At 52.1% G+C, this 13,548-nt stretch overlaps 1 protein-coding gene across 2 annotated transcripts in view; it reads left to right on the top strand.

Annotated features, from left to right (window-relative positions):
* The first annotated feature begins 237 nt into the window (after nt 1-237).
* The window catches only part of TRAM2 (translocation associated membrane protein 2), a 78,972-nt gene continuing 65,661 nt past the window's right edge, over nt 238-13,548 (top strand). The window contains exon 1 of one of the 2 annotated variants that reach the window (XM_082729363.1): nt 238-521. In XM_082729363.1, coding sequence (XP_082585489.1) covers nt 402-521 — 120 coding nt within the window. In that variant the 5' untranslated portion in view covers nt 238-401. The remainder of the gene's footprint in view (nt 522-13,548) is intronic. The other variant, XM_082729364.1, reaches the window with a different exon arrangement.

Raw genomic sequence — 13,548 nt, 5'->3', positions numbered from 1 at the left:
CGGCGGCTGCGGCGGCGGGCCAGGAGGCAGTCGCCGGGCCAGGGGACCCGGGTTAAGGGACCCGGGCCGCGCTCGCCGCCCCGCGCGCCGGCCCCGCCCCCTGCGCGTCCCGGCGGCCAGAGGGTTAAGCGCGCGGGGGGCGGGGCCGCAGCGAGGCCGGCGCGCGGAGTGCGGGCCGCGGGTGGGGAGGGGGCTGCGGCCGGGGGCGGTTCCGGGCGGCGGGGGCGGGGGCGGGCGGAGGAAGGGGGCGGGCCCCAGAAGTTGTTGGGCGCTAGGCCGGCGGGCGGGAGGGCGAGCGGGGCAGCGGGCCGGCGGGCGGACCGGGCCGGGGCTGGAGAAGTTTGCGCGGCGGCTCGAGAGCGCAGGGTGCGGGCCCCGCCGGCCGCTGCGCGCCCGCTGCCATGGCTTTCCGCAGGAGGACGAAAAGTTACCCGCTCTTCAGCCAGGAGTTCGTCATCCACAACCATGCGGACATCGGCTTCTGCTTGGTGCTCTGTGTCCTCATCGGGCTTATGTTCGAGGTGAGCGAAACTGGGGAGGGGGTGCCCCCTCTTGTGCGTCGCCCGGCGTAGCCCTGCAGGTCCCGCGGGTTCCCGTCAGAGCCGGGGCGCCTGGCTGCCATGTACGCTCTCCGCACCCCGGCTTTGTGCACTCTGCGCCCCCTTGGCCTCCTGGTCAGCCCGGACGCCACCCCTCAGCTCTGCGCCCTGCCAGCCTTGCCCTGCTCTGCCGCCCCCTTGAGCACCCACCCTATCCTGCAGCGCGCTCTGCAGCCCTGGATCCTAAGCCTGGCCTTGAATCAACCGCAGCGCTGCCACCCTGGCCCGACGAGTGGGGTTTCCTTTCTGGTGTCCTGGAGTCAAGCCCGGAGACTCCCAGACCCGCGGTCATTGCACAATTCCCCCTCTCAGGCGGTGGCCGCCAGCTAGCTCCCTCTGGCTTTTCCAGTGGGAGGGACCTTGACTCTTTTCCACGTCTCACCTGGTTTTCCAGCTCTAATGCATCCTCACGTCTGGGATATGCTCAGGGTGTTCACGTGTGGTCCTGGCCCCATCCCAGCAGTGCCCTTCTGCCATCCTCCTGCCCCTCCTCCCTTTTTTCGCCCTTGCCTGAGAGGCCAGGTTTCATATACCCTTTATTACTCTGTGGACTGTTCATTTAGATCCATCTATAGTGGACCCAGAACTTCTCCCCTGTTACAGGGGCAAGGAGAGGGACAGGGATAGTCTCTGTTTTTAGGGGAAAGGTGATTCTCTCAGAGCTATGGGGGGACAGGGGCTAGAGAGGATGGGTCTTCACCAGGACAGCAGTGCCCTGGTGTGGGCCTCACCAAGCAGAGTTTTAATAAGGCCCCTAGGGGTCAGAATCCAAGGGAATGATTCTCTGCTCCGGAGAGGGAGAAAAATGTGATATCCAAAGTGGAAAGAACTGAAGGAAAGTGAGTATTGGGCTTGCTCTGGTATATCTTGTCTCAAGAGTGAGATTATGTGAGTGACACTCCCCTCACTCTCACGGATGATGTCCCCTCTGAGGCGTGCCTGGTCCTCCCTGCTGGCTTGTGTTGCTTATCTGTGTTCTTGGGCATGGGTTATGAAGCTGTAACCATTTATAAACAGCCTTGGAATTGGAGGCTTCCCAGTGTGGCTAATTTCTCCTTCTGGAGCCCTCTCTCTCTCAGTTTCCTGTCTCCCCTCTAAGGAGGACAGGGGTTCTACTTAGCCCTGAAGCTGTGCTCAGGCTGGGGACACTTTCATGGTGGCTAGTCAGGGTTGGATGTGTGAGTGCACCCTTGGCTGGGCTTCGGAGTCTGTAGGAAACAAACCTGGGACCAGGATTGGGGTCTGCTGTCCAGATTTTGCTAGCGCTCCTCCTCTTCTGTCCCTCCGTCCTTCCTTCCCCCACCTCACAGCTCTCATGGTATATTCACCCTGACTCTGTCAAGCCGGGGTCGTCTCCGGGTCCCCTCTGCTCTGTCACTAGTCAGACTGCGGAGCTGACCCGCAGCCTCAGTTTCCCCTTGGCTAAAGAGGTTAGTAAAACCTGTCTTCCTCACAAGGTTATTGAAAAGTTTAACTGAGATCATGTAAGCAATAAAATAAGAGCCCCCCCCCCCAAAAAAAAGAGCCCAAACAGAAGCTACAGATGTGAAAACATGTCGCTTGCTGCTGAGACCCTGTACTGTTGATCATAGTACTAGCTTAATGAAACAAGAATTTTGTTTGGTGGCAGCCCATACCCTCAGTATATGTTTGCTGTCCTCTGTTCTTAAGAGGCCTCCCAGCGCCGTGTCACCAGTCTTGGAGGGTGTGGTTGGAAAGACGCACGTGACAGCTGTAGCCCTCAGAGCCACGGGCCCTTCTGCCAGCGGGGTCTCTTGCATACTTGCGCCTCTGCTGCATTGCAGGTAATTGCTAAGGTTCGTAGCTCTGTGGGTTTTATCTTTGCTTAAAAGAGCTGCGTAGGGTTTGAGGTCGGTACCTCCTTCCCTGTCCTGCCTTCAATCTTGTGGAAAGTCCAATGCATGAAACCTGGAACTTTGTGGCAGTTGAAAAGTGCTAGGAGCCCTACCTACCTGCCAGAAGAGAAAGGTCCAGGATGGAGGACGTAACAGAAAAGCCCCCCCGCAACCCCCGTCTTGGGATTGGCCTGGAGAGTATGGAAAGGGCCCTGGCAGAGATGCACTGCCGACTAACTCCCTCTTCCCACCACCCTCTGTCTGCCAAATCTTAGACCAGCAGCCGTTGGCTTTACAGCGCTTGGCACCTTTTCTAGAAGGTGCGTCTGAGGTCTGTTGTGGAATTGTCCATGTATTCTCGTATGTGAGGACAGTGCAGGACTTACTAGATCTCACTTAGGGTCTTCTGGGTTCTCCCCTGGAGGTGTGGTATATGTAGGGATGCGTATGGTGGGGGAGGGGCAGTCCAGCACTTAACCACCTTTTTCCTAGAAGTGAGAACGGAAGGGGGTGGAAAGGGAAGGGGAGATAGGGAGAGAGGATGTTAGGCTCTGGGTTTCTAATTTGGGCAGAGCTAGAGTTCCTTCATTCAGGAGCTGAGTCAGGAAAACACAGTTATGATTCTTCCCACAAGGAGTGACTCTCCTGGCCGTTCCTTCCTCTGGGATCCTCTGCCCAGCCTCTGCCAATGAGTTGGACCCCTCTGCCTCCACCCCGGGCAGCCACAGCCCCTGGCATCCTGGCTGGTGGATCCTCCCCAACTCACCCTCAGCTTGCCAGCATTTAGGGGAGGCCTTCATTCCCCACGCCCTAGGACCCTAGAAGATGATGACTCCAGATTTCCTCCCTAGGGATCGCTTCCTTGGGGATCACTTCCTTTGGGGAACACACATGAAAGTGCCCCTCCCTCCTCCTTCTGGTTTAGTTTTGGGCTGTCCTAAAATTCCTTCTCTGATTTCCAGGGTTGGGGGGGGCAGGTTCTTCCCCCTGCACCCAGGTTTTCTTTCCATTCCGCAAAGCTGTTTGGAATAGAGCTGTTCTGTGCAGTCACAGCACTTGGCTAAAAAATGTCAGGAATGTGGAGCTTTATTTTCCCCCTCCTTCCCTTCCAGCTTTCTCTTTCTTAACTCTGCTTTCGGGGGAGTTGGTGCAAATGGGAGTTTTCTACCCAGTGGTTTGGTTCTTTGGTCCTGGTGGCGGAGTCAGGCCTTCAGGGTGTGGGCGGCCCGCCTGGGGGGTGTGTGCATGCGTCAGATCGGAGCAGCCTTCCCCTCCCCTTTCCCTTTGCTTTCCCGTGGCCTGTTCCGTGCCACGTTTCAAACTGAAACAGGCAGGGGAAGAGGAAAACTTTCTCATTAGTGAATGGAGAATGAGAAGAAGGCTGGCGGGGGGGGGTGGGGGGCATGCATCGAACAGAGAGGAAGCAGTTATACATTACCTCTAAAATGTCATTTTGAAACAGAAACTTTTTTGTTAGTTTTAAAGCCCGTTTGCAGGCTCTGCCGGCTCTGTGACAAGGAAATATTTCTACAGTCATTTGTAGATGCGGTTCCCAGTTTGGTCTGCCATGACTTAAGGGTTCAGACCCCAGAGCTCTTTTCCAGTGGTGGATGGTTTTGCTGCTTTCAGGGGTAGCTGCGATAGGGCTGCCTTCTTCCCTCTTCTGACACCGTGATTGACTTGTCAGGATGACACGTGAGCTGCGTATACAATGGGAATCCTGTTAGTGCATGGGCTCCGTGGCACGGGTTCACATCCTCCCAGACATACGGATCGGCGTTGTAACCCGAAGTCAGGTGCCTATCCCATCTGCTAGCCTCAGGAAACAGTTCTGCTTCTGTTGTGCTTCTGTGAAGGAGACGCAGGTAAATGGCACCGGCCTGTGTCTGCGAACATCGGTTATTTCTTTGACTGTGCCTTCCAGTGCACTTTTGAAGACGTTTCTCCACCAGTTTTTATAGCTTTTGACTTTATGCACTATACTGTCTAGGCTCTGATGTCGACGACCTTCAGTGGTGGTCTAGAGAAATGAGTCCAGGGAAACCAAGAAGGGTTACTCACTCTCTTGGGTGCCCTTGTTCTGTGGTTGGATTTCACTCATTGATCTGAGCAACAGAACAGAATTTGGGAGCTAGTTCTTCTCCTGGTCAAGCCTCACATTTAAGCTTCGCCTATGGGACCTAATGGCCCATCAGCCATCCCTGTGTCTTCCCTTGGCCAAAATGTGATATCCAGAAAGGTGGCATTGATCATTTTGTGAGTTTTAGACCCTATTTCAGGATGAAGACTGAGACCTGTAAAAAGGCCTGACACTGTGCCCGGGCCACGAGCTCTTGATCGATGGCCTCAGTGACAACGACCATGCCGATTGCTGCCCTCCTTGGCTTCATCGCTGGTCTGGTTTACCAGCACACCTTCCACCGTCATACTGACTCGTGGCCCACTGGGGCCACGTTTCATTTTAGGAGTGACATGTGTTGCCGTGAGACCTTGCCCTCGTGATTTCCAGTGCTGGCCATTTGCTCACCAAAGGGGATTTCTGCTCTACCCTGGGTCCCTCTTTTCCCCAGGTCGCCTGGGGGATGGCCACTCTTGGGAGAACATCTGTTTTCTCTGTGACATCCAGTGCATTAGAACAAGGGCTGTGGGTCCCTGGGCAGCCTCTCTCAGCCGTGCGCAGGAGTCAGAACCGTGAGGAGACCGTGCTGCCCGCTAAGTGGGTGCCACTTTTCTCTTGCTTGCTCTGTTTTGTGAGCCCTCCCTTGCTGCTTTCTCGGGGGCACTGTCCGGACCAGTCACAACAGAGCTCCTCAGTCCTGACTGTTTGTAGAGTACATGTGTTGCTATGGTGAAAACTTCACTCTGGCAGGCATGAGCTCCCTTTTGATCTGCTTCATCGTGGGCAGGGGCCCCAGAAATCACTCCGTCGCAGAGCTGATGTGCCTCCTGTTCCCACCCTGGTAAATGATGAAGCCAGAGGGTTGATAAGACCGGATTAGAGTTCCCAAACGACAGAAGTGCTTTCTAATCAGCGAGAGCGCTCTTAGCAGGCTTCAGTGGGAAACTGCCTGATGCTATCTCTTCACCTTTTCATCCAGAGCCCTGTATCTGGTATCCACTGGTACCTAATGGTTAAAGGAAGGCGGGGGTTGGGGAAAGGAGGAAAAGAAAACAGTAAAACTACTAACATGGCTCCTGACATAGCCCTTCTTATTTCACGGGCCGACCTTTATCTTTTACACAGCCCCTTGCTCTGCCTTGATTTCCCTCTGCTGTCTCAAGTGCCTCACAGTGGAGGAGAGCCCAACCCAACCTCATCACAGCTGGTTGGCGTTTCGAGTTTACGGCGTGGTTTGAAGAGCTTTGCAGGCAGCTCTTCTGGCCCGTGTGGGTTCACACAGTGTTCCTTGCTTTTCAGCAGAGGAAGTGGAGCCAGACTGTGAGTGGGGGGGCGGATCTGAGGGCCCCCGAAGCCCTCTGGTGAGTTTGCGGAGCCCAGGGTTAGGTGAGGCTCTGCTCCGTGGCTCTCCGCCCGAGCCACGTTGCCTCTTGACGGCTTCCCTCATGTGTCTTGAGGGGTTGGCAGCCCTTTCCCTCTGTGAAATGCTTTACTAGCCTCACCCTGTAATCTGGATGGTTTATGGGGGTTGTCATACCCATCCAGAGCCTGGCTTCCAGAGGAGAGACTTGGCCAAGGACCATTCCCTCCGAGTTAGAGCTGGAGCCAAAGTAAGAATTCAGCAACGTCTGGCTCACATTTAGAGCTCAGCCCTAATGCTTCCATGAACGGGGAGTCTGTGGAATGTAGCCACAGGCAGCTTTATTTTTCTTTGTCTGAGCGGAATCTGTTTATTACCTGGAAGTAATGTCTGCAAGTCGTTGTTCCACTCGGAGGTTTTTCTGCCTGGAACAGTCACTGAAATGTGCATCTCCATGAGCAAGAGACTACCGAGAGGGACCCAAACTCCTGTATCCCACGTGAATATAGGCGAATGGGCGGGGGCTTTACCTGCCATGAAAGTTACTGCCTGTCGTTAGCCCACATCTGGGTAAGCGGAGCTGCCTCCAGCTGTTCTATTTTCATTGCCCTTATCCTCAAGTTAATATTGTGGCCATAGCCCAAGGGCATATCTTTCTTCCACATGTCACGAGTTGAAGGGCTAGAGGGAAACCTAGAAGTCATCTACTGTTTATAGAAAAGGAAAATAAGACTCTCAGAGGTTGGGACAGTTGCCCAGGACAGTAGAGGGAATTTCTGGCAAATGTGGGGCTTGAACCTACATCTTCTGACTCAAGTGTAGGGAATTTTCTACACATTTGCCTTTGAATGCAAGGGTACATGAGGAAGCTTGAAGATACATCTTTGTTAAGTGTGCCACGTTGGTTAATTTGGCAGCTGTGTATTGAATTCCGGCCGTGTGCCTGCGTTGAGCTCTGGGAATGCAGATGAAGAAGGTGGGGTCCTTGTCCTTAGAGAGGTCACCACATGGTAGCTTGAACCTGGTAAACTCTTTGTGGAGGAGCATCAGGCCTTGAACTTGATATAAGTGGCAGGTGCAGCTTACAGACAGACTGTCGGGCCTCAACCTCAAACCACTGCTGTTGATGGAAGGGGGTGGTTTACTGAGCCCCAACATCCTGAGTGTGGTGTTGTCAGTTGTTAGAGGACAAGAACGGTGGTCATTTAGAAGCCTGTGACGCACAGCTGGGAGTCTTGTACTTTATAGCTTTGAGAATAAGTGAGCTGACCAAGGCTCTGTGTGTGTGTGTGTGTGTGTGTCCCTGCCTGTGTGCACAGATGTGATTTCTAGTACTAGGAGGTCTTTATTTTTTTAAAGACTTATTTATTTCTGGGGTGCCTGGGTGGCTCAGTGGGTTAAGATTTATTTATTTCATTGAGAGAGAGAGTGAGCAAAGTGCGAGCCGAGGCAGAGGCAGAGGGGGAGGGAGAATCTCTGGCAGCCTATCTGCTAAGTGGGAAGCTTGATCCCAGGAGTCTGAGGTCTCCACCTGAGCCTCAAATCAGGAGTCGGATACTTAACCGACTGAGCCATCCAGATGCCCCAGGAGGTCTTTATTGATTGAGGTTAGGAGAACTTGTCCGTATGATTTCTTAAGATTTTGGCCATCAAACTCCAACATGATCTGAAATGTTCCTTTTGGGTTAATGGAGGTGATGATCATACCTGGGATAAGAAGGATATCATCCTCAGAACCTCAGATGCCCTGTCTTTGAAGTAGGGTGAGGATTTCTTAATAAAGCCCCTGAAGTTTGCAAAAGCAGGGTTTTTTTGTTTTATTGTTTTTTGGTAGGCTCTATGCCCAACATGGGGTTCGAACTCATGACCTGGAGGTCAAGAGTCACATGCTCTACTGGCTGAGCCAGCCAAGTCCCTCAGGGCAGAGTATTATTAATCACTTTGTTCCCTCATTTTTTATTATAAAGGTATAGGTTACAGAAATTTTTAAGAAGAGACTTTTTAGTGACCCACCACTATTAGGAAGATTTTGTTGACTTTTGGGGAGGCAGAGGGCTGTGTCTACCTTGAGACAAAAGATAGAGATGTGATTTGCCTCTCCCTCCGCCTGCCCCCACACTTGCTTTGAAGAATGCCCGGGATCATCCTGGTTAGTCAGCAAGTGTTTACAGTCTGGTCTGTGCGCCTGTACAGTGTGGGATCTGGCGAAAGATAGCGTTGAGAGTTGGTGAGAATGTTGCCTTAAGGCTTAGGGGTGCCAGGGATGTGTTACGGCTCCATTCCTGAATGTGAAGAGCAGTCTGGGGGCTCCTAACCTGAAGGATCGCTCCTGGGGCAAGCAGGCCTTCCCTCCAGCAATTCCTGGAGTCCTGCAGGAAATCACTGGGCTTGCTTCACAATGCCTGGTTTCCTGCTGAGAATTCCTTGGAACTTGGAGCAGAATTGAACTTTTCAGACCCAGTGCTTCTGGAGTTTAGAGCATGTGTCCTTTGTAGTCTGACTTTGCACTGGATCAACTTTTGGCCTCTTGGGCAAGGAATCACGTGTCCGTATGGATTTTGTGACTGTTGCCTTGAAGGTAGAAAGGAATGATTGATAGCTGTTTCTCTTCGTTGTGGTTGTTGTTTTAAGTTGCAGTTTGCTCTCTGGTTTGGTGCAAAGTGTGAACATGTGCTCCTCCTCCAGAGTCCTCGAGGCTTGAGTCCTGATCCAGACATGGAAGCATGTGTGGGCAAGGGCAGGGGACTAAGACCTGGTGGCCTGGATTCTTGTTGGGGCTTTGCCACTAAATGGCTACATGGCCCATGCAAGCCCCTCGGCTCTCTGGGACCCCATTTGCTTGCTGGGGTGTCAACTGTTGTGTGGCTCGGTCATGCCATTTCCACGTGGTTACACAGAACAGGGCTGGGGAATGTGTATACGACTTAAGTTGCCAATCAGAACTGGGTCCACATCTGGCAGGTGGCCACCAGCCACATGTGGCCATTCTGCTTCACCAACGTGAAACGAAATGGAAAGTTCAGTTCCTGGGTCACACGGGCCACAGTTCACATCTCAGGAGCACAGACACAGATAGAGCATTTCCATCACCGCAGAGAGTTCGTTGGACTGTGCCGGGGCACAGGTTGCTTTCTGAGGGCTGGTTTCTGTTTGTTTTTGTAGTCGTAAGCAGTATCTTGTGGTGTGGTTCTGTGGGGGAACCGTTAGAGGCCCCGGATCACTGTGGCTAAGGTCAGGGTTCTACCTCTGGATCTGCTCTGGTTTGTCACGTCCTCGTGTCCTCGCCGTGTCCTCTTGGTAAGCGGTTTCACCTCTTTGCTGTAGTTTACGCGTCAGTAAAAATATGCCCCAGAGTTGTTGGGAGGATTAGGAGCGTTGATATAAAATATGTCAGAAATGTTGATATAAATACAGTGCTTGGAAGAAGGCCTGGCACAGGCTAAGTGCTCAGTACCTGCTACCTGTTGTTCTTACTGGGCTCGGACAGGCTTGGAGTGATACCTCAACTCTGCAGAAACCCCCTTTGTGGCTGCCTCCTCTGTTTGGAGCGTAGCTAAGAAGTAGGATGGCATGGGAAGGATGTGATGCAGGGGATGGGGGTCCTGGAGTGGCCCGGGGATGGCCCCAAACCCACGTCCTCACCCCACACCCGGACTAGTTGCTCGGGCTCTGAGCCCTGCTCAAAGCCCACCGCACTTTTCACACTTTTTAAATGAAGCTTGGTTATCTGGTTTCCAAGATTATAGAAGAAAGAATGAGTTAAAAATGAGAGAAGTGGCTTGGGTAGCTGACAGCTGGGAGGACTGTCCATTAGTAAACACTTAGGAGTCATAAGAAATGAAAAGAGAAAAAGTCATGCATATTTGGCATCATGTAGTGTACATACACAAACAACGTCTGTAGGTTTCAAGGTTACCAGGAGAGACTAGCGCACTGCAGGCTTGATCATAATGATTATCTGCAGAGAAAGTAAAAGCTCACAAACACCTTTCTTTTTTTAATTTTCACTTACTGATTTTTTAAAAAAGATTTATGTGTGTATTTATTTGAGAGAGAGAGGAGAGAGCACACAAGGAGGGAGGTGGGGTAGAGGGAGTGGGAGAAACAGAGCAAGGAGCCTGATGTGGGGCTTGATCCCCGGACCCTGAGATCATGACCTGAAGGCAGATGCTTAATGACTGAGCCACCCAGGCACCCCTTTCACAAACATTTTTAGGAACATTACTATCCACAAGGATTAATGTTAAAGTTTCAATACCTAGAACTTTAGCAACAGGGAAAAGTTGGATACCCAGAATCATTCAGCCCCAGAAATTTCTGGCAAGCCACGTTTCTTTTTCTTATAGCCTGGAAATAAAAGGCCAAGTTGGTCTGTTGTACAGTGTACATTCTTACCCACAAAATGTGGAAGAAACTTTTTTGACATTCTTCTCATCTAGCCTGGGAAATACCTTCATTCAACACTATTCAACCATCTGCCAGTCAATTTTCTTCTTCTTTTAATCATTCAGTAAGTACACCTATTCCGTGCAGAATTCTGAAATCTGAAGTGGAAGCCAGCTAACATACTTGCTGACATGCCTTGCTCTCCTGTGGTCATTTTTGGAGCTCTGAAACAAAGAAAATGAGATGCTTGTCGGTCACTGTTTCTTGAGTTTCATGGGTCCAGACACTCTGGGCTGACAAACTGTGGCCTTGTCAGGTTGTCACAGGCCACCTCCCACACCTTCAGCCTGTAGCTGGAGCCAAGTGTAACTTGACCAATGTTGCTGGCTTCTCAGTCCCACCAGGTGGGTCGTTGCTCATGTGGCTCAATGGATGTGAATCTGGACTGAGCTGATTCTGATTTCTGGCCTTGTTTTTCTACAAACATTGATTAAAGAGAGCTTTTTTTGTGAGGCATCCTTCTGGATGCTAGGAACACCGGGGAAGGACATGTTGCCCAGTTACAGGGAACCACTTTGCTATGTGGTAAGGGAGATAGATAAAAGGAAACAACTACAGTCTCTTGGTGATGAGCTTTCCAGTTGAGCTGCCATATTGGTTTCCCATGTCTAGCCCACAGTGGTATTCACTAAGTACTGGTCTGCTCCAGGGGATGCTTGCCCAGGATAGGGGTGAGTGGATGCTGGTCCAGACCAGGGAGAGAAGAGGATGTGTGTTTGAGTTCACACCTGGGGCTGGCATGAAGCCTTAGCGTCCCTCAGTGGGCTCGTGTCATGGGATGCCCTACGTGAGATTGGAAACAGTGGATCTGGTTGGGAGGCTGTGACAGCGATCCTTGTGGAAACTGCCCCCGACCACAAAATTTCAGCCTCCACCCCAACCAGGAGGCAGAACCAGGACCCCCACATCTGAATTCTCGGTTGTTGGAAGGGCAAGGCCTATTCTCCCCCAGTTCTCTTGCCTCAGGCATTCTGTGTGACACAGGCAGGCAGCTCCGGCAAGGACAGCTAAAGCTGGGTGAGAGGAATAGCCTTTCCTTAGACCTTACTGTAACCCTGAGGCATGCATTGATGTGGTGTTGCCCTTGAACATGACTATCATTGTTTTACTGTTGTGTGTTGCCGGGGCATTTTCACTGACGTGTCCTTTGAACTTATTTAAAAGGCATTTTTTGCCTCTAATAGGATTTCTACTTGTTTAAAAAGTAGAGAGGGCCTCAGCTAGAGGAACATCTTTTTTTTCCTGCCTTTTATTATTATTTTTTTAGCTAAATAGGCCACGAAGAGGCTTGCAGTTGAGTACTGTGGCCTTATCTGTGGAAGCTGGTTCTGTTCCAGTGTTCAGGGGAGGCCGAGGGTGGGGGAGGCTTTTCTAGGCATAGGTGAGGTGGGACAGACAGGTACGTTCGTTGGTGGACAGAGAAACGTAGGCATGGCCCGTATGAAGCATTTCATTCACCAAATTATCGAACCCTCAGTGTGTACTAGAGTCTGTACCACATTGTGTTGACAAGGACCTGACAGGGGTGTCAGTGAAGAATTCTTTGAAGCAATCTGTCTTGTGCCTTCTGTCTCTAAAGTTTTGCAGACCCCTAGAAACAGATGCAATGAGACTTGCCGTCGTCTGACTTCTAGCACCTTGTTTGAACCCCTGGGGGTCTTCTTACCAAGGCCTGTTGGTGATTGTCCTCAATTTTATTGAACACCTCTTACCCCCATGAAAGGTTTATGTTGTTTTCAGAGGAGAGAGAGAAAACAAGAGCCTGTGTTGGGACAGAAACCCACAGTGGTCGGTTCTCCCTTGCCTTGTCCCCTGCATCCAAGTCCTAGCAGTTTTAACCCGTGATTTGCTCCCAAGCCCTGCTCTCAGAGTTCTTGGGCCTTAGCTCTAAGCCCTGAATGGTTCCGTGGGTCCTAGCTTGGACCTCAGCCCGTGTCTCCTGTCCCATCCCTTTCCACACAGCTACCAGTGATGGTCGTCAGACACAGAGCTCAGTTAGGGGCTCCCTTTAGATCCTTCCATGGTGCCACCTGAAGTCCGAGTTGGTTAGCATGGCGTTCCAGGCTCCCCCGAAGTCTGACCAGCCTTTGTCCTGGACCTCCTTTGTTCCTCACTCAGGCCCTGCCCCCTCCCCCACCACCCCTTCCCGGGCAAACCACCTACCTGAGTTCCAGAACATCACCTCTCTGTGCCTGCCTCCATTTGTTCATGCTCTCACCCACCCCCAGGGCTTCTCTTTCCCTCTGTCCTGTATGTCCTCCTCCTTGAACGCCTGACTCCCGTGTCACACGGGCACCACCTGCACCAAATGTTGTCCCCGGCCCTTCTTCCCCAGCAGCCTTCCCTCCTCCTTTCTGCCTGCCTCTGTATTTCTCTTGTTTATTCATGCTGCCAGACTCACACTGAGCATTTGCTCTCTGCCAAGCCCTGTTCTTGGAGCTAGGATAAAAGACGAGAAGGCGAAGGTTCTGCCATCACGGAGCCGAGAGTCCTTAGGGAGGTGGGGGTGTTGCTTCTGCTCTTGTGTGGGGCGCACACTGTGAGAGTCTGGGAGGGGAGCGCAGTTCTCTGAGGAGGATTAGGGACAGTCTCTTAGAAAACGGAGAAGAGGTTTGAGCTGAGCCCTGAGGCCCGAAGGACACTGGCCAGGCAGACAGTGCATGTGTGTAAAGGACAGACAGGTGCGGGGGGGTGATGTGGCAAGTGGCTCCGTGTTACCAAAGTGGGGTGGGGGCAGGGGTTACAGAAGGAGGTGATGGAAGGTGGGTCTGGACTGGCAGGCAAGGTTTGGCCTATGGTGGCTCTTGTTCAAAAATTTGGATTTACTCCTCAGCTCAGGTAATAGGGAGCCATTGAAGTTTTCGGAGCCCAGGAATGACTCCATCACATTGTGCTTGGAGGGTCCCAGGCAGTAGGGCTAGAGCTGGCTCCTTGCAGCTCCCTGAAAGGAAGGGGTTGCTTTGTACTTTTGCAGTATCCCCAGCGCCTCTGTCCCTAACACGTGTGGTTGGCTGAACTGATAGAGGCTGGTTTAGTCACACAGGGGACAGTGGGTGTCTTGAGTTGCCTTTCTGCTGCTGGAGGTCATTTGCAGCTTTTCTATCTGTGCTGTTGCTTCAGGGCTCTCGGGGCCCAGTAAGAGATGTTTGTGAACATATTAGGAGTACC

Source organism: Mustela nivalis, assembly GCF_964662115.1.
Source record: "Mustela nivalis genome assembly, chromosome: 5".
Classification (NCBI taxonomy): domain Eukaryota; kingdom Metazoa; phylum Chordata; class Mammalia; order Carnivora; family Mustelidae; genus Mustela; species Mustela nivalis.
Note: the sequence above shows the minus strand (reverse complement) of the source record. Positions and strands in the feature narration are given on the sequence as shown.